The 24,208-nt window shown below is 39.4% G+C and overlaps 1 protein-coding gene across 6 annotated transcripts in view; it reads left to right on the forward strand.

Annotated features, from left to right (window-relative positions):
- The window catches only part of AFF2 (ALF transcription elongation factor 2), a 333,925-nt gene that overhangs the window by 200,208 nt on the left and 109,509 nt on the right, over nt 1-24,208 (forward strand). For all 6 annotated transcript variants that reach the window (XM_065077475.1, XM_065077476.1, XM_065077479.1 and 3 more), the window contains exons 5-7: nt 165-251; nt 3,017-3,053; nt 3,323-3,374. In XM_065077475.1, coding sequence (XP_064933547.1) covers nt 165-251; nt 3,017-3,053; nt 3,323-3,374 — 176 coding nt within the window. The remainder of the gene's footprint in view (nt 1-164; nt 252-3,016; nt 3,054-3,322; nt 3,375-24,208) is intronic.

Genomic DNA, 24,208 nt, shown 5'->3' on the forward strand with positions numbered 1-24,208 from the left:
TGGGTAGTTAAGTTGTTCATCGTCCACATAAGGATGGATGGTGAAGCTTTCTTAACCAATTGCATCTCCAGCCTCAGTGGAGAATACATGATCATTTTTTTCCTCTCTTTCTTCTTTATGTACATAAATTTGTTTTCAAAAACCTGTTTCTTTTTCTTCCCTAGGAGATGACCCATTCCTGGCCTCCTCCTCTTACTGCTATTCACACTCCTGGCAAGGCTGAGCAGACCAAGTTTTCTATCCCAAGCAAGGTACCAGAACACTGTTACCAGTGACCTGATTAACATTCTGTTCTATTGAGTGGTCTTTGCTGGAGTTTATTTTTGTAATTGATTCCATTTTCAAAAAATTGTAAGACTGTTTTTAGTTGGAAATTCCCAACTAGACTGTTGTTATTAGTAGGACTGTTTATTTAAAGCTGCAAAAGTTACAGCAGACACAAAATGAACTTTGTTGTTATAACAGCCTTTCTACATCAAGTACAACATACTCTCTTTGTTTGGGTTTGTTCCATTATTTTTTATGCAATACAGGGGCTGAAATGGTCATTTGTTCCTACTTAGTGACTGACTTCATGATGAGGGTTGGGCTGCATGATCATATTACAGTGACTTAAAAGGTTCCTGCATGTGAAGAGTGTGATGGCGTCTGTCTGTGCGAACGTTCCAGGGGCACACGAAGTTGTGCAGTGCGATCCTCAGCGTTTGCTTTGTTAGAAGCACACACTCAGCACTTGCCACATCAAAATCACGTGCCTGAAGAACACCTGCAGTTCACCTGACATGCGGTGAATCGTTAAGTCGTATGATTTGAATGCGCCTTTAGCTCAAATTCCATTGTTGCCTTCTAGCTACGGTTCTGGTAGCACTGTTAGAAATCAAGCTTGTACCCCGGGCAGTTATTGCCGAGGGTGTCTTTTGCTGGGACCTGAAAAACTGTGAGCTGATGATGTTTAGTGAAGGGGAGCCAACTTCCCCGGGGTGGGAAATCTACACTAGTCTGACATTGAGCTACATAAAAGTTTCCTTCTAAAGGCAGGACATTGGAAAATAACTTTATAAAACTGGTGCTACTTGACATTATGGCTCAAGTGATCGTATCCTGTGTTAGAAATTGGAATGTGATTTTTCTCTTACTGATTTTATCTGTTTGGCAGATATTTCCCTATCTGAAATGCAGCCTCCATACTTAATTGGAAATTGTATGAAATTAGCAGTATCTGTGGCTTCTAAAAAAAATAAAGGCAGTGCCCAGAATGCCTTATTTTCATGGAATGTGATTGTTACTGTCTAGCACTGCCAGTGCCTCTGTAATTAACTGCTGCAGCATTAAGAATCAGAAGTCATAATCACACAAGAGTATAATTCTCATTGCAAATTGGGTTAAAGTCAGTTGAACCCATTTAGGTGAAAGTGGAGTCTGACTTGTGTGAATACAGTGAGAGCAGAGGGTTTTGCCCACTTGAAGTGTTTGGGGTTTTTTTTAATTATGCCACCTATTAATTTAGTGTTCTGTTTTTCATGGGCCCTATAGAAACTGGTCGAAGTCCTGGAGGCTGCCACTATCTCTATTGGCAGCAGTATAAGCGTCGGTTCAGAGAACCTAAATTTTGCTTTGCTTTTCTGTTTCTATTAAGTTTGCTTTGAACTTTTAAGATCCACATCAAAGTTAATTTCTGGGCACATTAGATGTTGATCCTAAAATTCTTGACCATATCACTTCAATACAAAATATAAATTAGTTGTTTGGGGGGTTTGTTTTGGTTTGGTTTTTTTTTTTTTTCAAATCAAATAGGCAAGCACATAAGTGTTTCCAACTTTACTAGTTTTACTTTAAAAAATACAACAGAAGTGTCTCTTCAGAACATCACATTAAATCAATTATAGCTAGCCAAATTATAGATCTTAGCCATAATGTGGCTGGATCATGCAGCCATATAAATCAAAGGCCGGCACTATTAGAAGTTCTCAATTTAACTATTTAAAAAAAATATCCTAGTGAGAAACTTGTTTTAAAAGTGTGCTAAAAAAGGCGGAACTTATCAGAACAATTTATCCTTTTGACATTCAAATTTAAAGTGCCATGTTTACTCTTAGGGCATGATTTACTTCACAAGGGACAGACTGACATCACAGTATAATATTAGCAACTAATAATGCCCTAAGAGGAAGTGCAGTGAGAGCTTTAATGACTTTAACATCCTACAGAACTAACACTTCCAGCAAAGTAGTGCCTGGCTGTAAGATGAGGTTGTAAATAACACCTTAATTTTTAATGATCAAACTCTGCTTGGAAGGAAAGCTGATTACAATCACTGTGGACTATAAAGGCAAGAGAAAATCTAAGCGTGAAAACACTGTGACATTAAGGAAGCAGCTTAGTTATTGTGAGCCAGCAAGAATCCTGGTATTAGCATGCTCCGTGTGACAAGCCAGCTTCTTTGCTGGTTTGAAGTTGTTGTACTTCCAGTGATTTCATTGGATTTGGAACACTTTTCATCAGGTGATGATCTGCTTCCTGCGTCTTTATCAAATCCTATGTGTTACAGTCCAAATAAAAACTGCGACTATCAGTAAATGGTGACTGTGTTTCCAAGCATTGAGATCAAAAAAGAAAGGCAGTGGTGCTGAATTTAATGTATAGTTGCATTTGTGCTGCGGTCTGTTTTACATCCTAGATGGCTCATACCTGCCTCCATGGCCAAACCTGGAGAAGGCTGGGGCCACCGTGGGTATAAATCTGGGCAGTATCTCCATGAAGGGGTACCTAGATTTACAGCAGCTGAGCACAAGCTCTTGTCTGAACTGTGGGAAGGTCCCTCAGTGGTGCTCTGTCTCCACAGTTAATGTTTTTATCAACTAATGTCACTGGTGCTGCCTTAGCAATCACACCATCCTGTCCCATCTCCTTCCCTGTCTGTGCAATGCCAGTGCCCTTAATCTAGAAAGCTGAGATATGGTTTACCTTCTTCATCTTACTTAACTAATGCTGACATTGTGTGTGTTCTTATTTGTAGGACTCCCAACATCTGACCTCAGGATACAATGTACAAAGTAGGTCTTTATCGTCCTAGTCCTAACAGGGTTGGGTGTTTGTTTTTTGTTTTGTTTTGTGTTTTTTTTCCCGCTTAACATTATTAAAACAAAAGCTAAAAAATTAATTTCTGTGGTACTAAAGCAGATCAGTTCAATTTTTTTATTACATGTTATGCATTGTGGCATGTTGTGAAACCAAGTATAATTAGATGGGCTGACAGCTTTGGGTGCATTTTAATTCTACAGTAATCTTTTGACATTTGAAAATGTGTTTCCTTTGTTTGCAGAGTGGAGTGATCCAACAGGGAAAGTTGCAACCAAGTCAGTGCCACAAAAGTCGTAAGTATTATTATTTCCAGCTTTAAGTCTCATTTTGAATTTATCATGAAGAATGAGCTTATTTCTCCAAAGGTAACTAAAATCCAGCTCTGCTCATAATCTTGTCCTGGTGTTCAGGTGTTCTCAGCAGTCCTTAAAAATTAGCCATAAACCAGTTTTATATTTTCAGTGCTTATTACTGTTTCTTCTTTTTAAGCATTAGCTAACAGAGGTATGCGTGAAAGATGAGTTTATTAAGCAGAAATAATGCTGATTTTAGTCGTACAGCTTGCCAAAATTAAATCACTTTTATGGTTCTCTCATCAGATACTAAGCCTCTTACAATAGAAAATGCAACCCAGTGAACAGATGATGCAGGAATTTTTACATTCATATAGTGAGAGTAAAACACATCATACAGAATGATTCTGCTAGCTGGTGTTGAAAAGCTGATCTTGAGTTTCATACACTTTGAAACAGCTGAAAATCACAGATGATCTATAAATATGACAGTTGAAAATTGTGGAAGAGCTAATTCTCCATTGTGTTAAGCCATTTGTCTCTGCTGTAAGGCTGCGGAAATGCAGCCGTGAGCTGAGACTGAACTGAGTTTTTACTTATACCCCAGTATCTCAAAGTAATTTTCAAACAGGAATTAAATAATAATTTTGAAAAGCAGGTTGTTGATTTTATAGTTATGAAAATGTGCAGGTCTGATTTCAATTCAGAGCTGCTATTCTTTCAAGTGTTTTAAACCACTGAATACAGAAATGCACTGGCTTAAGTGGCATTTGCGTAAATACAATATCTTCATTTAAAATTACTTCAAAATTATTCTAGAGGTTGCCCTTAATCTACTAAGGATGTGATTTTAAGTAAATCCCTATAGGGGAAGAAAAATCAATGTGGAGGCACCTACAATAGGTTTTCAACTTGGATTTAAATATATTGATTCTTAGTGTAAGTTTGTGTACAGGAAAGGACTTGTTGGAGTTCAGTGATTTGTCTGTGACTATATAAGAGTGGCAGGGCTAGACTAGATGTGGGTGCCAAATCCTTTGATGTACTCACCAGGCTCTGAAGGCCCAGTTCTTTATTCATGAATTCAAGTCACGGAAGTATGTATTGAAATAAAGATTCTTGAGTAAACTTTACAAAATTATGGTTAAATGACTAATTCAATTTTAAAATGACATGTTTTTTCCACAGATTAAATGAGAATTGCATAGGAATGCTAACGATAAAGAGATTGATTTACGTGAATAGCAGTTATTTATGAAACTTAAAAACAAATCAATTTTTGCCCTTTGCTATTTGATTTCCAGTAAGGGCTTTTTTTAAAAAAGAATCCAACCAACTAGACCCAGTCTTGTTGGTGACAGAATAGGTACATTTATGTTTCAGAACATCAGAGTGATCCAAACCTAGAATCAAGCACATTCCATAAAATAAAATACTATTTAATCTTAAAATGATTTTTCTCCTTAAGCAAGTGTATTTGGATTCCACTGTGAAAAATATTTTAGTGAGTATACCATAAAATACAATATTTCAATAGTTTGTAACCAACAGTAATAGACTTGTCAATCATGGTTTATAGTTATAAGCTGAATTTCAAAAGAACAGTGCTTCAGAGCTCAGTGGTATATAGTGCATTTAATGGGACCAAAGCTCTCTATAGGAAGCCTGATATAAAACCTGAAGACACTGAGTATATTTTATGAACCAGTTGCTCTCTGTTCTGCTGCTTGATCTAAAGTTCTAGTACTATCAATCAGATTTCTGCTGCAATGAACTGCCTTCTTACGGTAGGTGATAGATTTTACACATGAGAGATCAGAGCTGCAATAAAGCTACTTTTATTTTTAGCTTCCAAATGAAGATCAGCTAACCCATTACTATCACTTTTTCTCTTTTACTGCAGAAAAATTGTTAAGGCAGCTTCTAAGGATTTCCATAGGGCTTTGGGAGGTTAGAAGGCAGTCCAATGTGAGACTTGGTATTACAAGGCCAATTTGTTTCTTTAGATCTGCATGTGCAGTTACCACCACTTTCACTGGGAATTAGAGTACTTGATGAGATAATGAAATTAAAGCAGAGAGTGGGGCAGAAAGACGTAATGGTATCAGGCAGAGCTGGATAGTGTGATCCAAATAAAACCAGAATAGATTGACAGCTCCTGCAGTCATTGTGTATTTTAATAATACAGTATTTATCAGATTGCAGTTGTACTTAGGAGGATTCTGTTTTCTAACATTGGACAGTTTCAAGGTGTATGAGTGAAATTAGAGTCCAGCTTATCCCCAGTGACATTTGCCGCTCCAGTCAACCACACAGCTTGATATTACTGACTTCAAAATTGTATCCCTCACAAATTCCCAATATATTTTGTCAATGGGATCTGTTATCTCTATTTCAGTTTGATCAAATGTGATTGGATTTGGGTTCGTTCATCTGTATGATTTGTTAGAGACCTTTTAACCTGGAGATAGAATCATAGGATCATAGAATCATTTCAGTTGGAAGAGACCCTCAGGATCATCGAGTCCAACCATAACCTAACCTAACTCTAGCACTAAACCATGTCCCTAAGAACCTCATCTAAACACCTTTTAAACACATCCAGGGATGGTGACTCCACATATTTCTAGATATTTCCCAACTTTTCTAAGTTTACATGCCATTCAATTGAAACTTAATTTGTATTTTCCATTTACATTGGTCCTACTGATAGTCTTATAGATTCTGTTGACTTTGTTAAAAATCCATAGGAATTGGTAGTAATGTGCTTGCTTGACTGGGTTTAGAGCACAACCAGCTGAGGGATGCATGCAGAACAAAGATACTTTACCTTCATGATGCTGTATCCTCCAGCAGCCAAGCTCCCTGCACGTCATTACAGAATTCAGATGCAGAAGCATTGGCATCATGGAGGATCAGACCAAGGGATGCACAATCTTTGCAAGATTAATTTTCAGATGTGTGCTTTTAGGGGGCCAAATAGAGACAACATACTGCAAGGTGGATTAATTGATCAATGACATTGTAGATGGATGCAAGATACATGACTTGTTGTCTAAGTAAAGCTTTCTGAAATACAAGTTTCATCCTTTTTATACTATTTCAATGTACTTTATTACATCCATGTGCTGGAGAAACCAAATCCCTGGTGCTTTGTAGCAGGTAAAATAGAAGATAGCGTAGTTGGGATTGTGTCTAAATTCTGCACCTATGTTGTACATGAGTACATGTAATGAACCTCTGATTCAAATTTCTACTCAAAAATCTTGAAAATGAAATTTTGAACACTGATGTGCACACGTGTGTGTACACTGTTGAATTTTTGTAGCTGAAATCAGGCTATATAAAACTATGGCCCTTGGCTTCCCTTAATGTCAAATTCACTGTTAATCTCCATTGGGTGTTGTACAGTCAGATTTCAGCCTCTCTGCTCCGATTAGTTTATTATGAAGCATAGTGAGCAGGAACAGATAAGGTACAACCAATTGTATGAGAAGGATTTTCTGTCAGCTTCCATGAATCTGAGGGTACAAACTCAGCTCTCCACTTCGGTTTCTGTTATATAATTGCCATTGCAAGTGTGTCATCCTCAAACACCCAGTCCTTTTGTTCTGTTTTGGTTGTCAGCGTTTGGCCTCTGTCCACTTGGAAACTACCCAGAACGCTTTTAATCAAGCACATCCTGTGTTTCGAAATCGCACTGCAGAGTAGTCTTGAGTAGTTTCCATAAAAGCCTAGCTAAAAAGAAGAATGTAATCATAATGGTATTCTTTCCTTGTCATAAAATTACTTCCTATACTTACTGTATTAATACAGTATTAAAAGGCCCTTCTTGTGGGCTTGGTGAACTACCGGAAACCATTAAAAACTTAGAGCAGCAAATTTTTATGGAGCAGACAAAACCAGCTTATTTGATCTTTATAGAGTTTTTGTTATCCATCATACTTAATGATGCACAATCTGTGCAGGGGCTACAGAACAGCTAGATACAGTGGGCTCAACAACCAAACAAGCAGCTGACACCCTTTGTGTGATCTTTCAGTAAGGATTTTTCAAAGGGGACTCACCACTGGTTTCACTTGGGCCAGGATTTTCCTTCACGGTTCTAAAAACATTTCAGTAAATACCAATGCTTTTCTAATCCCAGAGATTATCATAATACTTGATAGAAGCCTATTTGAAAATGGAAATGTGCTTCATGACATCTAACTACTTTTCCTAAGTATCTAATGGCTTTTTGGAAGTTCTCCACTGTGTCAGGGACAGCCACCTGGGAGCATGGAAAACGAAATTTGGCAGCATGTTCAAGCTATGAATTAAAGGTAATTCACAGTTTGAAATGAATCAGCATGAGGTCCTTATGAAGAGTAATCAGACATCAAGAGGATTTTACGCCAAGGATTGTGTATTGGGTAATGCCACAAGTAATGTTGTTCAGAACGCTCAAATCAAGATGCGTTGATGAATTCTTAACATCGAAAGGAATCAGTTTGAAAAACCTAAGATCCATTCAATGCTGATGCGTCATTTCCAGTTCAATCACATGAACCTAAAATACAAAATTGATCTCCAGCTGGAATAGGAAGAATATTTCTATTTATGTATCCAACTCTATATCTGAGTTCCAGTCACAGGTGTAACACACCGAAGAAGTTGAAATTTTAGTATTTCTAATTACAGTTTTTAATAAATTATATTAAAACCGAAGAGCATCAGTTGATTCCACAGTGTTGATAGCCTGCTTTCTTTTGTAGCATACGTTCATTTTCACTTAGCGAGTGTGGCAAGCTTTAATCATGAGACTAAGTACTGCCTGTTTGTTAGAAGTAAGAAGTTCCAAAGATATTCCCTCTGGGTAAACTGGGAAAGTCATGAATACAAGGGACTTACACTGCCGTGTACAAATTATGATAAGTGAAACAGCAGCGGCGTGTAATTGCAACTCCATTAATCTTTAGAGAGCTCCGGTGCACCCTGTTAAAGGGACAAATAGCAAATGAAAATAAAAGGGTCTGTTTTGATAAGATGTCTTTCATCTTTCATATTTACTGTTCTGTTTTGTTAGTCAGAAGTTTGCTTTGCATCCTGTTGCTTCATGAGTTCTTGGATTTGGAGCAGATAGTCGAGATCGTATCGTTTTGTTCCTCACTGCCGTAGGCTTTTCCTTTTAAGCAATATACTAAGAAATTGGGACTAAAACATATGAGCATTTCCTATGGGCAGTTGCCTACAGAAGTAAACTTGCAAAATACTTTGACTTCTGTGAAATACGTTAAAATCCAGTGTCATAATTAAAAGCCCTGTATCCTTGAAGATAAGCCCATTATTCAAAATAATTTCTAAATTAGACTTTTAATTTGTTTTCATTATTCAGCTGGATCACATACCATTTAACCTCCCTGTCAAAATAAAGTTATTTCCTAACACATTCTTTTCCATGATATCTTTCTCCTGACATGTTTATAAATCAGTTTAAAAGATTGTGGGAAGAGAACTAAATTAATTCTCTTATGTTTTGCTGATCAATGTTGAATAATTTTTCTTAACTATCAGAGACATACATAATTACTGCCTTCGAGAATGCCTGAAACAAGCTCACCAACTGAATTCTTGCCAGCATTGCTGATTGCAACTCAAGTGAGCACTGAACCTTTTGAATTTCCTCTGATACTGTATAACCCCCCATTAAAAATTCAACATTCATCTGCCCTAAGTAACAAGTGGTAATTGAAATACTTTGTTCTCAAGTAGGATGTGCTACTACGTCACTGCCAACTGTACGCAACCACTGGACTGTGACCAGTGAAGTGTCAGTATTAATAAAGACAGGTAGAAGACACACATTAACGTGTTTGGATTCAGGATGTATTTCCCTGACCACTGCATATCAGTTCCCATTTTGGAAACCAATTAGACTGCAAATCTGCCACAGGTTTCCCTGCAGTTAAAGAGTTTTTCCACGGCCTGCAGCATATTTTGTGCCTTCGTGGCTTAAGGCCAGTCTCAAACCAACTTTCCAATTTACATTTCTGTGGGATGGAATCACTTCCGAACTTCAGTGCAACTTCAACATTCATTTTGAAAAACAAATGTACTCAGTAAACCTGAAAATGTCAGTCAGGATAGAGCAGAGGGAGCCACCACACTCAGTACTTCTCCCACCCATTTGTTTTATGTGCTCCATGTTTGGCAATAAACAAACTTGCATATAAATTAAGTCCATGCTTGGCTTTCTGGCCATCAGAATTTGGACCTCACCCTGCTCCCTGTTGTCTTAACTCTGACCTGTCAGTAACTTTCAGGTTCAGAGCTAAGCCATTTCTGGCTTTTTCTTCCTGATGCTCTTTGCTCTAGCCCCTTTCACTCTTCCTGTCATATCTTTACTGGCTTTGCGACTTTAGTAGCCTGAGACAAACTCAGAAAATTGTCACCCAGATTCATCTGCACCCTGATCGGAAATGGGTGATAAGCCTGAAAGAGGAATGGCGTTTGCTGGGAAGCTTGGCATTCATAATACCAGAGTGGGCTTGAAACTCTCAATTTGTGTCCTAAATATCCTAGGTAAGACTAACAGCCACTTTTCCTAATATCACAACTTAATCCTTTGCATCTTTCCTCTGAATCCCTCTGACAGCCCCAATAATCCATCACATTTTTCTCAGCTTTACACTCTTCATCCAGCGGAACTTATATTGCTACCACTATCCTTTGGGCTGAGGGCTCAGCAGGGCTCCAAAGCCTACTAATTTTTTGGCCAGAGGGCTTATTTTTTATGAAGTGAAGTTCTCTCTACACCCCATGGGGCCAGACCATGCTCACTGCATTAGCCTCTGTCTTGGATAGCTCTTGGAGCCACAGATTCAGAATAGCTTTACCTTACAAGTAGATCTTCCAAATGGTGAAAAAGGAAGATATTCCCGAATGCTGGGCTAATTACAGTTCCAAATTCCTGGATGAATTGCTGCTTTCCTGACTGGTATCCATGCATCTTGGAAGAGTACATTTTGAGACTTTCCTAATGCTATATAGCTTCCCAAAAACATGATGTAGCCCTGGAGGAGGAAGGAATTGTCTGTAGCCTCACTACAGTAGGTGCAAAAGTAGGTGCAAACCAATTGTTTAATTAAAATCAATGGAAAGCATAGGAGGGGGCCTAGAAAATTGGCAAATAAAAAGTTATTTCCTAATTTCCACAGGAGCTTTTTATCCTTCAAAATAGTAAACAAAATCTGAAGGTAGACTAGGTTTCAGGAAATTGTCCCTTACTGGAAAGTCTTGTTTAGTCAAAATGCTTCACAAAATGATCTTTACAGGATTTGAAAGAAAGATGTTGACTCATCTATCTCATATTGACAAGAAAGACTTAAAGGCAGCTGTCAGGCTTATTGGAGTCTGCAAAAATTGTGAATATCTCCAGTAATGAGGGGATTGCTTTCACAGCTATTTACCCGTTAGACTCTAATGAAGTATTTGCTTTTTGGGTATTCCTGTTAAGTTACATGCACGTAACTGTATTTTAAGGACATCTATGTGCTTTTCTGCAGAGCGAGAGAATGCAAATCAGTGCTGCCCATATTGCATTTAGGATGAATTTCAATAGTTCCAGACAAATTTGAAAGCCTATACAAATCATATAGCTTCAAGTCTGGCTGTGTGCTAGACTAGAATTTTTTGTTAGGTCAAACCTTTATCTCAGTTTCTTTTTGTGGCTCTTTATGGGGAGATTGAAGAGGAACTGAAACTGGTGACCTGTCTTGACCTTTAGTACTGGATTAAAATTCCAACTTGCTGCCATGGCAACAGGGCCTTGAAAATTAGATCCTGACAGAAGCAGGGAGAAACTTAAAACTGCAACTGCTGCACTGAACTGAGGAAAGGTTGCTTACAATTGGCAGTGACAAGCTCTTAATTGAAATAATCTGCCTTTCTCTGTACTTAAAAAAAAATAAATAAATCAAGAGAAATGGGGGGCGGGGGGAGGAAGGTGTTGGGGTTTTTTTTAGGCAAAAATCTGTTGTCGTTTGAAGTAAAGCACGTGCTGCAAATCTAGCACAGGCTCCGATATTAGAGATGGCAGCAAGTGAACCTGCGTGGTGAGGAGGGAGCCGGACGTGCACTCACAGAGTTCTAAACCACCACCAGACTGGCAGCAGGAGCCAAACAGTGGCCCATGTTAAATCGCAGGTTAACTTCCGATTTTTTTCTCCTTTAACTTGACACCAGGGATCAAAAGAGACATCAGTGTCGTGTCTTACTCCCAGGATCCATGCAATTATCTGTTCCGTAGATGTAAAGGGATAAACATAAGCTGGATAGTGCTATTTCAGATCAAGGGTGATAGAAGTTACTCATTTTCCAATCTAATCAATGTAACATTCAGAGGGAGATAATAGTGCAAGTCCTTCACTGTTAAAGGAGGTTAAATTGGTTTTTTCCCCCTGGAGAGCAGAATGCAGTTGTAACCTGAAGGGACAAGGTGCTGAGTGTCACATAAAGTATTTCCACTTTATTCAGGAATCCCTTTCATCCCAAAACCAAATAAGCCTGAAGATCGGGTTGCAACACCACCTCATCTTAACTTGTAGTTTTCTCAAATGCCCGAGTGTCCTGAGAATGCTCTGAGGACCCTGCTCCCCTTCCCAAGCTGAGGAAGGACCAGAAACAACCCACACATTACACAGAGGGATGCTGCCTCCTAACAGCCACCATCCCGTCTTCTTTAAAGTCTCTGTAGGGATTGCTGTCTTCTTCACCAAAAAATCATAAAAATATATAGGTTTTACATATCAGAGAAAGGAGGTTTCTTAATGGACAAATAGATACTGCTGAATTGGATTAGATGCTCTGTACAGCTAGATAACTGCAGCAGAACCAGATTGCTTTGTAGGTTGTATATATAGCTAAAACAAAGTTTAGCAACTGCAGGTAGATGGCATTAAATTTTTGGAAGAGATAGTTTTGTTAGAGCCTGGTGTCCAAACTCACTGCAAAATCCTAAAACCATGTTTGGAGTTTAAGTAGAAGGTGTGCACAGAAAAATACTGGCTTTAGTTTTCTTCAGACTGTACTACCGAAGTATTGGATTTGTTGTGTATTGGTGTATTGTAGAATTATAGGATAGAGGAAATATTGCAGATGTTCACAAATACAAAATTTTGGACAATGTGTTTTGTGTCATTCACTGCATCATTTAGAAATAATGTCTGTCACTAATACTGTGCATTATCAAGGGCAGGTAAGCATTAAGCAAGTGCAGGTTGCGTTGAAATAATGCATTGTATCATCTTAATAAAACGCTGATTTCTGGAGTTAATTATTGACTTGATACACGGCAGAAAGTGGATGAGTAGACGAGCAGTTTTGCAACAAAAGAGAATAAAATCTACTTAATGTTTCTTAGGCTCCGAGTTACGTGCTTCGGTAGTGTCAGACAGTTAAAAATAGAGGCCATTATTTGAAATTTCAAGTGTTAAATTAATTCTTAGAGTAAGTTAGTTATTTCAGAGGAGTTACTGGCAGAGATGAATTTGGCCCGTCCTGTTGTGCACTTGCCACTGTTACCATTTCCTGCAAAGCACCACTAATTTTGCCTTAATTACTGTCAGACTGGACTATAGAGCCCTGGAGTATCTGGCAATAAACTTGTGTTTTGCTGGGAGGGATGGTAAAGGAACATTTGAATAGGTTTTTAAAGTAAGTGTGAAATCTCTGAAGATGTACTGTTGTAGTGCATGCTGTATATCAAAATATATAAGCATCTAGTTGTAACAATGGCTTTGTAAACACATTACTGAGCAAACTATGAAAAGTAATCCACCAAGGGGCTGTTTCCCTAACTCATAAGCAGTAAGTTAAGAGACCAGAGCCATAAAGTAGATATGTGCTGTTAAAAAATACTTCCTTTTATGTGAGATCATTTTGTGTTAAGCCCAATAGAAGATTCCTTTTTTATTTTTAGATGCATATCTTTTAATGCTTGGTAATATTTGTGTTTAAGGCTGTCTCCAGAAAAGTCTGCAAATAATTCATTAATATATGAGCATGGGGCAAACAATGCTTAAGGGGGGCATGAGGTGCCCACGTGCACCTCGCCTGGGCAAAGTGCAGCAGTGTCACTCAGTCCTACTGCAGCTCTCCGCTGGCTTTTTGTGCAATGACAGTATTGCGATGGATAACGAGAAAAGCCTTCAGCACTGTCATTGCTTTTAGCAGCCCGCAGGCATGGCCTCGGGGGTGGTTGGAACCCCCCTCCTGGGGCACACGGAGCCTCCGAGCTCTGCGGTGGCTTGGCGAGCAGGGCTGTTCACCCAGGCAGGAGCACACAGTGTCTTCTGGCCCTTTTGGGGGCCACAGTTTCCACCTCATCTTGTCAAAGCTGTCAATCACATGTGCACGTGCACCCCAAACCTGTGCAGAGCAAAATAAAAAGGCACGAGGTAAAACGGAACGGAATGAACCATTCTGTTCTCTTGTTGGCGTCTTGCCTTGTGTCTGGCTCGGGAGCCTTCCCACCATGTGGCGTTTGTGGATGATGTCAAGAAGGAAAGGGAGATCACAACCAGAGGATGATCTGAATTCTGGGTTGATGAGCTTTTCTGCATTTGCCCATCATGTCTTCTCTCAAAGCAAACTGGAGTGTTTCTGGTGACTACAAGGGGAGTTTGCTCAGCTAGAGCGCAGCTCAGTCTCAGAGGGATTTTGTTCAGGAAACTGCAAAACTTGAGTAGGAAAAGGTGTTAATTGAATTATATACAAACTGGATATGGAATTAATCTGCCATGGCCAAAAACTGGTAAAAGCTCATGTATTGCCAATTGCTGACATTTTTGTAGTTTTGTAAACTGTGCAGCTATGCAAACAGACCTAAAAATCCAATATCACCTTCCTTCTCAAAAAGGCAGAACTTTCAGTGCTATTTTGCTTTAGCCGAAGTGTTGCATACCATTCTTATTATTATTGATTCCCTTGAATTAAAAAATCAACCAACCAAACAAACAAGGACTGGTATTGCTTGGATCCTTGATAATATGTGGTACACAGCTCAGACTGATTAATATCAGTGAGAGAGCATTCTTTCATTTTGCTTTGTCCCAACAACTAGAAAAAGTACCTATTTAGGGGACCGGAGAAAATGTATATAGTTGAAATCCCAGACATGACTGGTCATGGTGCTGGTCTTAGAAGTAATGGGAGACTGAGACTTTTCAGAAGCAAAGTCAATATGCCTGGTTATGAAGGTTTTGCAGGACTCATTTATTAGTATAACAATATGGTGTTTCAGCATTGTTGGTTTTTAAAGACTGAAGGCTTTAATAAACAGCTGTTGTTCATCTGTAGTGACTTTTCAAAAAGTCCATTCTGATAAGTGAAATTACTTTACATGTAGTCTACAGAACACACACCATGCATCGTATTAAAAAAGAATAAAGCAAACACAATGAATCTGTTAAATTGTAATGTCTCCCAATCGTGACAAATTTGCAGATTAAAGCTCATTGAATACACATTTAAATGATAAATGATAATGGCTTGGAAAGAGCCATTATGATCTATTTCATCAATAATCCACATTTTTTGCCTTGTAACTACACCAGGGATGAACATAATGGATAATGCCTGGTGAAAAAAGTATTTTGTTTATGAAACAGAATCAGAGAAAAGAAATTCTCGGATTAACAAATTTAAGTGGTTGTTACTGTTTGTGTATATGGTTTATACATGACAGATTTTTCCCATTATTAATATAAATCATTTACAGCTGCAGAGCTTGTACTCAGAATAAAGCATGTTTAGTCTTAGTACCCCTCAAACTGGAACTGATTTCACTGAGTTTTAGAAAGCATAAGTAAGCAGAATGAAGAAGGGATGCAGGATTAAACATTCGACATTTTTGACGCTGGATTCTTCAGCACTTGTGAACACCCACTACCCCAAAAAGTTCGTGAGTAGCGCTCACTGGGTTTGTCATAAACCTGTAATGTTTCCCAGGCAGAAACACGTGCGTGTTTCCTTGATTTCCTGTGCTCTGGGATTTTCTCTACCTGCCCAGGAGAGCCCTCAGGGTACTCCAGCAGTTCCCAAGTGCATTCAGTTAGTCCAGATGGTGCTGATGTGTTTTGGCTCTCACGGGCATGCACCTGTAGAAGACACGGTAGAGATTTGTCAGCAAAATCCTCAAATTGTGCTGAAACAAAATTTCCTGCTGAAGAGAGTGGTCTTGGTTGCCATCTCACGCACGTGCATATGATCTCACGCCTCATCAAGTCAGGACTTCAGTGGCAAGTGCCTTTAGGACTGAGTTTTATAAAACAGCAGCAAAACTCTGGTATGAGGGGTGATAAAGTACATCTTTGTGGGGTGTTCTGACTGGAAATCAGAAGTTAACTTAAAGCTGAAATTTTTGAAATTGAGTGCGTATCTTCATATGTGACACCCAAAAGCTAAATCTGCTGCAAGTATGAACTGTGGTGGATTCATTTGCTTTACCATGTTGCTGCATAAACTGAATGAGTTAACAGCGGAGCAGGATCTCGGTATGCTTAATCATAACAGTAATCTCAGTTAAGTTGCTAGAGTCATTGTTCTGAAGGATGTGAAGGACCTTTTTAAGAACCACATTTGGCAAGTACTTCTGGGCATTTTCTTTTTTCTGGTAACATACCGGAACAAAAGAGCAAGATCGAGTTCTAGGGCCTAGATAGCCCTCTGAAAAACATCCATGATTTAGACAGTACTCTTAAAAAAAATTACTTGTTATTTAGATTACTTGTTATTTAGACATAGATGTCATGTTGCACACAGCTCCCAGCCTTCACCTTAGATATTTTCACCGGGAGTGAAATATTCCAAGTGGCTGTTGTCTCAGGCAGTTGGTATCTGTAGTAATCTAGCATTAATAGCATCCCATACTACCACAATATTTTGATTTATAGAAGAGAAAGTGGAGGACTATTTAAATTTGAACACATCTTATGTAAATACTCAAGTAAAATATATGCTTACAATGAATTTTGCAACCCTTCTCCTGAAGACCGTGTGCCAAGATATCGCTAATGCCTGTGGCTGAGCCTCTGGGGCTGTGGGGATGTTCAGAAGTGCCTGTCAGGGTGAGAGCCGTGGGGACAGCTGTGGTGTCACCCCGCATTAGAGCTCCCCAAGGCAGTGCTGGGGAGCTGGCGCGTCCCCTTGGCCCACGGTGACCTCAGGCAGCGGTGCTGAAGCGTTGTGTGGTGGTGGATGCTCGACTGAGCGGCAGGAAGCCCTGTGCTGCCTCTGCACGGGCACCAGTTTGCTCAGCATGAGGTAAAAATCCCCTTCCAGCACACCACGGTGCACTGCAGGCATGGCCGGGATTCTTCAGGGGCGTGAAGGTAACCAGGTGTGGGAGAAGCTGGTTTGTTCTCCTTCCCCAACCCTCCCATGGGTGATGGCCTCAGAGACCTTTGCAGAGGCGAGCACAGAGCTGGGCCCGGTGTTCTGATACTCTGGTGGCTCCCCGGGTGGCCTCTCTGGTCTCCTAAATTCCTACAGTCACATGAGATGCTGCTATGGCCAAGCTAATGACTTTAAAACTTCTCATTAAATATTTGTCTTGCAAAACTTGGTCCATAGACGTTCTCAGCATAGAAGGGTAGGAAGGAAGCTGTGTGTCAGCCCTGAGTGTTAAAAAAAGGTCTATTTTTAGGCCTTTTTTCATAATAAGATTTTCTTAAATGACTCGCTGTAATAAATGGGTCTTTTTAAATTTGAAAAGTTCAGTTCTAAGTTCAGGGGTAGCCCTTGGGCACTGTGGTGGAAGATCCTTCTACATATTAAAGAGTGATTATTGATAGAGTTTAACTTTATTGACCCTGCTCTCTTAATTCCTAACAAGTTTTCTAAATGTGCTCTTTGAAATCCCCACACACCGCTGCAGACTTTGGGTGATTCCAGAGCTGCGTCTGAGATTATTGCTTTATTACCTTCCTTCTTTCCATGCCCTTCCCCAGACAGACTGGTCCTCTAACACGTCTTTTTAATGTATTCTAAGCAGAATATGCATGTTTGTCCTTCCTATAGCTTTCTGCTTAGCATTTATCCAGCACATATGATCTATGCAGTTGATTCGGGCACTTTCCACTCCTGCTCTACCCCATTTCAGCAAGGTGCTTGCCTATACTAAATTTGCAATTTGATAGCTTTACCAATGGGTTCAATGAAAACAGATGACATGTTTATTCCTGTATTGACAATTGGAAATGTTCTGGAAGTCCATAAACTTTTTACCTGTTGGACTTCCCTGAGCAGACCTGCATCTTTCCTCTTCCCAGGACCACCATGATACAGTTTCTTGTTGGAGGGTTGACTTGACTCGTTTTCCCCCGCTGTCAAGCTTGCACAATTGAGGGGTAAAAATCCTAGTTGAATCAGAAAAGAAAAACTGAATATTTAATTCCTGCACAGGATTCTAAGGTTTATAACTTACAGCAATGCATCGTATAAATTAAGTGCCTTTTGTGCTTAAGTGCTTTTTTATTAGATACTGCTGAGATTGTTAATAGCAGGTACACTCTTTGGATTTTAGAGAAAGCTACTCGCTCTGAAGTGACTGAAAATTAAGCGATATGTCTATCTTTAAGTAGGAAATCATTCTGAAAATGAGAGGACAATGTGTTCTTCCTTATTTAATGTTTCCACCTGCCTTGGAATGCATTGCATGAATACACAGTATGCCTAGCAATTCACCAAAGCGTTTTCTTAGTCTCATTTTTTTTCACTATGACGGCAAATTAGGTGCTTCTTATAAGGGTTAACCTTAATTCATACCAAGTTTGAGAGTTCCCTCATATGTGAGTTAATTGAAGAATATTGTCGGTAAAACATTGCCTGAAATTTTAATTTTTGTCATAAATTTTCACAGAGCGTTCACCTGAAAATAGAGAGGAAATATTTACTTAGAGAAAAAAAATTAGATACTTTAGGTGTCTTCTTGCCTCCTTTCCATTTTTTTCGGAAAAAAATTAAAAAGGAAGAAATCTTAGGTTAATTACACAAGTTCTTCCTGATCCTGTCAAGCAGGATGTGCAGTTGGGGGCATAGAAGTGTCTAGAGGAACTTCTCTGGGTGGTGGTCTGATTTCAGCTCAAATGTGGCAATGCGGGAGGAATGAGTCAGAAGATGTTTAGAAAAGAAAGCAGGGGAAAGCAGGAAAGAAAACTGAGGAAAATGAGCCTAACTGTCCAGTCAGCATCAGCTCTGCTCCTGTTTCTGGTGCAGCTCTCTCTGTGGGTCTAAGGAATGTCCTGGGACTGAGTGTAGGTGGTTGGTTGGTAATGGTTATTGTACCAAACTGAACTGATCATGGCCTGAGAGCCCCACTCCTGCTCTTCACAAGTGGCTCGTCCAGGTGTGCAGTTTGGGTGTGTGATGCTTTAAGTCAAGTACTAATCACGTTGCTTGCAATACTAAAGAGAGGTGTTTAAATGGTGGAGAGATGAGCATGGAGTATGGTAGATAAATAAAATAGTACGTGTTGGGGGACGATGAATTTGTTGTTAAGGCACTGGATTGGTGCTCGGGAGAATTATGTTTATATTCCAGCTCTAACAGGGACTTCCTGTGTGACCTTTATGGAAATTATGTCTTAGTTTGTAGTCTGTAAATAGGGCTAATGTTTTTTCCCATTCCCTGTCTTTTAAGTTCAGACAGTACAGTTGCTAGAGCGACGGCTCTTATACTGTGTTTTTGTACTGACCCAGGACAAGGGACCATGATCTCTCAGGGTGCAGCCACATGTGTGTGATATAACCAAAGATGTGGTTAGAGATAGGAAGGGAAAAAATGTAAAATTGCAGAATGGATGTGCATGTCACTGGTTAAGAATTTATGGAACTTAATTTGGAATGTTTGGGATAAACCTAATGAAAACATTGCCTGTTATAGACTAAGATTTTTGTAATTTTTGTGAACCTCTGTACTATAAGAGGCTTCTGGAAAAAAAAAATCTGTTACTTTAATTTCTTTTAAACTCTAATAGGACTTTTTACTGAAGCTGGTTTTTAGCATACATTTGGGATGAGTCCATTACCCATGAGTAGTGAACTCACAAGTGAGTTATGCGGGTAATCCCAAAAAAGTGCCAATAAACTTTTATAACACATAACGTCATTATGGAATTTGTTTATGCCACACATTTTACACGGGAAAAAAATATTTTGGTCATATATTAGAGAGTTTATCATATTTTTAATGGTGCTGTTTTTCACATCCCTCTGCCTCTAAAGCCAGGCCAAGTGAATACCAGCAATACTAGAAGGAAGAGATAGTTAGATGAAACATATGTGTGAAATCTCACTGCAAATAAAACAAGGGCCAGATTCTAATATCCTTACTCATACCAAACAGCACCTTGCTCCCTGAATAGCCCCGTAGATTTCTTTGGGGCCATTTGTCAAGCGAAGTGCTATTTGATATGTGCGGCAATTCTCAGAATTGGCTCCATCTAAACGAGCTTTTTCAGCTTTTTCTGTTTAAGCCCTCCAAAGCTTGCTGTCTTCAGTGGTTAGAAACACATATTTATGGGTTTTTATTGTTTCAAAAACAATGTCTCACGCTGCTTGCGTGGCTTGTTTCAGCTCCTTTTTGAGAGACTTGGGTGATGCGAAGCAGAATCCCAGCACTATTGTAAAGGTGAGACAGAGAAAAGCCCTCCTAAGCGGGCAGCTGGCAGCTGAGCTTCCCACCCCATTCAATAGGTTGTGTTTGGGCAGCAGAGATTGAGGAATTTGTGCCTTCCGCTTTCAGCAGCTTTACAAACCCCACCTCGTACCGCTGATACACCAGATGTAAACCTGTTGCATTGATGTAATACCCTTCTCCCCATCACTTTCAGCGCATTTGCTGCCATGCCCCATGTTCATTTCTGCTCCTCTTGGGAGTGCTTATTTCACCTTAGAGACCTGAATCCTGTATCTTTCTTAGTGCAAACACAGTACCTTCTAAGAGAGAGTTTTTTCATCTCTTCCTTTTGTTTTTCTGCTGCAGTGTTAATTTTATTGTCAAGATCATAGATCCTGAACTCGTAGTCATAAATCAATGGAAGAACTCGACTTTATTGAGAGCAGGATCAGACCATAAATGTCCTGGGTTTGTTCTTTTGTCTCACACAAAATAACTCCACCGATAAAATGCCCTTTCTGATGATAGCTAATCAAGGATTGCTGCTTAGAGCTCTGCACATAACCTAGCTATCTCCACATTAACCTCCTCCTTTCATTTCCTTGGTTATGGTGAATAGGAAACAGTTATTGAACCGCAGTTATGTTCATAGAAACCATTTGATTAATTGACTGTGTTTTGAACTCTTGTGACCTGAGGCTGAAATATAGCTCAGACAAAAGTGACAGAAGCCCAGCGATGGGATGGGGCTATAAAAGAGCACTAGTAAACTGTCCATGAGCAGCCCACATTCATGTTCATGTTTATCCTTGTGGAACTTGCTAAAAGTAAAGACAGATGTCCAGCTTATCTCATGGAGTCAATAGCAATAATATGTACGGATGCTGCTCACTGCGAGTTGAGCCTACTCCTGCTGTCACTACATCTTTATGCATCCACAGGGAGAAAACCTGGAAGGTGGGGGGAGGAAAAATAGTATTGCCAGAAATCCCTGTAGGCTATCTGAGAAGGAGTGGATGTGTAAAGCGTTTCTTTCTGCATAAACATTTAGAAATCAAGCTCTCATAAGTCAGGGATCTACCAAATGTGGTGTGAAGAGGCAGATGAAGCCTGCCTTCTGGCATGCCAGCATTTGCTGATTGATTTGGAATGCAGAAGGGCCCTTTTTTATTTTTATTTTAAAATTTGAACCACATCTTAATACAAATCAGGTGAAAAATAAATTGAAAAATAGCGAGCCTGAGATTACAGATGTGCCAGCTTCATATTGTTCAGTTTAGCTGAGGTCATAGTCAAACCCATCAAGTTCACGTCGTTTAGTGTACGGCCACTGAGGTAATATTCAAACAAAAGAAAAGCAGTCGGAATACTGATACGCTCCTACTTTGCCAGCTGGCCTCATTCGGCTGTACAAAGCACACTGGCTTCAGCTATGTAAGGAACTCTAAATCAGTAAGGAATACAGGTTTTTAAAAGGATATTCTGTTCCAAACAGCCTATCCCTGCTCCAGCTCTCTGACTTTACATCAGTCATAAAGAGGAAATACCTCTCCTAATATGCAGTTTCATAGTCCGAAATTTAAAATGTAAGAGCTATGCTAATGATGATACAGTTAATTTAGACAGGCGAATTTTTCAACGGGGACATTTATATTCTGCTCAGTGGTTTAGAAAAGCTTGAACTTCCTAGAAAGCTTACAAGTAGAATTACTGGCATCTGTCCCTCCTCCATACTGGTGATGTTACCATGCTGGTTCTCTGCACACAGGTATAGATTTATGTAGATTAATTTGGTATAGTACAGTGAATTGCCACTGTGATATATATTTTAGAATTACTTCCTAGCACAGCCTAATGGCTGAAATCAAATAAAACATAAAAGTAGATTTATATAGATTGCTGTATAAATCAGATAAAGCTTTATGTTACCTACCATTGGTAATGGAAGCTTTTCCTGCAAATAATATAGAAGTTGTTCATGTAATATTTTCATTATTTCAGTGAGAGTAAAGCAACAAAAAAGAAGAAAAGAAATAAACAAGTCTGTCGGGCTTAGCCACCATTAAACATCATTAACTACAATTTTGCCTGACAAGTTCTCTCATCTGGTGATGGGTGAAATGGGAGAAAAGTAGACTGAACAATTGCATAAACCCAGATGAAATATGCCCTTGTATTCTAAGTGTGCACAGTTCAGTCAATTACAATAGAGCAATTTATTATTCTTTAGCAGCTTGAGCTTAATCTGATTTTAAATAGATCTTTTTTTCTTTTAACTTCTTGCTGAGATTTAACTGGTTTGAGAAGACACATGACGTAGCACTACAGTCTCTTGCTCGCTCTTTCATCAGTTTACTTTGAAATAACTTTAATAGAGTATTGATGATGAAAATATTAATAACTCACAAGAAATGTAGATGACCCTTTAAACAACAGAGAATATATTTGTTTTGATTGAAATTGGTGGAAATACAGGAGGTTCCATCTAAACATGAGGAGAAACTGCTTTGAGGGTTCCAGAGCCCTGGAACAGGCCGCCCAGAGAGGTTGTGTCTCCTTCTCTGGAGACATTCAAGACCTGCCTGGACACATTCCTGTGCAGTGTACTCTAGGTATAGCTGCTTTAGCAGACGGGTTGGACTAGATGATCTCCAGTGGTCCCTTCCAATCCCAGCCAGTCTGTGATACTGTGAAATGCTTAATGAATGAGACAAGAATACAGAGCCGAGAGCAAGGAGATGGATAGAGCAGGCAGCAGCACCTCCTGGGGTTTGGGGATCACCCTGGCAATGGCTCACGACACAGGGCATCGCCTCTGCTGAGTTTCTCAGGGTTAATAGCGCTCAGCATTTTGGGGCCAGCCTATCAAATTTCTTACCGGTCAGTTTTTAATATCATACTGGTACTGTGAACTATTCTGAAACACACTGCTGTATTGGGCACCCATTGTTAGAACAAGTTGGGAATGTTTAGCAAAATATATGTTCTTCGGGGAAAGGATTGTCAGGCCTTGGAACAGGTTGCCCAGGGAAGTGATGGAGTCACCACTCCTGGAGGGGTTTAAAAGACGCGTAGATGAGGTTCTTAGGGACATGGGTTAGAAGTGGATTTGGCAGTGCTATGTTAATGGTTGGAGTCTATGATCTTAAGGGTCTATTTTAGCCAAAAGATTCTTTTATTCTGTTCTCACATAATATAGGCAAAGCTCTCACCTGCCTGCATTCAAAGTGTTGCTGTGCTGTTCCTTGAGGCGGGGAATACATAACCTTTACCTTAGAGGAAATTTTGACTGTAGACATTTTGTTTGATGCTATGCTATAGTTTTCCACTTATTCATTATATTCCCCAGCATTTGTGGTTTTTCACAGGTAATTCTCTAATTACACCAGCTGTGATAAACACTTTTTTGAAAACTTACTGGAACAAATGTAGCTCAGTCCCTTTGCATGTGGAAGGAACTAAGTATCTTAGCGTTTGCAGTGCCGATCGACATGAGCAACCATGCCAGATACATGGGTAATTACTTGTGCATTTATATTAAATACCGCAGAAATGGGAGAGGGAAGTTTTTTCAGGAAATCTTGTGTGTGTGTGTGTAAGAAGTTCAGCAACCAAGTGATACCGAATTCTTCTTACAACGGGGAAGGAGATTCTGGCTGGCACAGGCTGCACTAACAACAGGTTGATTGGTCCCTTTCAAGAGGTTAAATTCAGTTAAATTCAAGGCAGATTTGTAGTGAACAAAAGTCACTGCTCTTCAGTGTCCTGTGTGAAATGAAGTCAGAATCTAATGAACATGTGTCCAAATCCAGAAGCTGTGATCCTGATCGGAACTCTTGTCGATACTGACTGTGTAGAGGCCAAGGACTGAATGGGCACACAAGCTGAATTTACTCTCCTTGCCCAGAGCTGGGTTAAAAATCAGTAGAGTAGATGATGCACGTGATATGAATGTTTTCTGGATTGAGAAGGAACTGCAAACTTCAAAGGCATTCATGGAGTCTTAAGTCTCCTAAAAAGCTCTAAGCTAAGTTGTTGGTTGTTTTTTTTTTCATTTAGAGAAAAAAATTACTAACAATGTTTGTTGAGCTGGCTGAAGCTTTGAGGTGTCTTAACTAAGAATGCAGGGAAAAAACGTTTTAATTAAAACTCAGAGAATAACAGGAAAATCAGTAGAG

Source organism: Columba livia, chromosome 12, assembly GCF_036013475.1.
Source record: "Columba livia isolate bColLiv1 breed racing homer chromosome 12, bColLiv1.pat.W.v2, whole genome shotgun sequence".
Lineage (NCBI taxonomy): Eukaryota > Metazoa > Chordata > Aves > Columbiformes > Columbidae > Columba > Columba livia.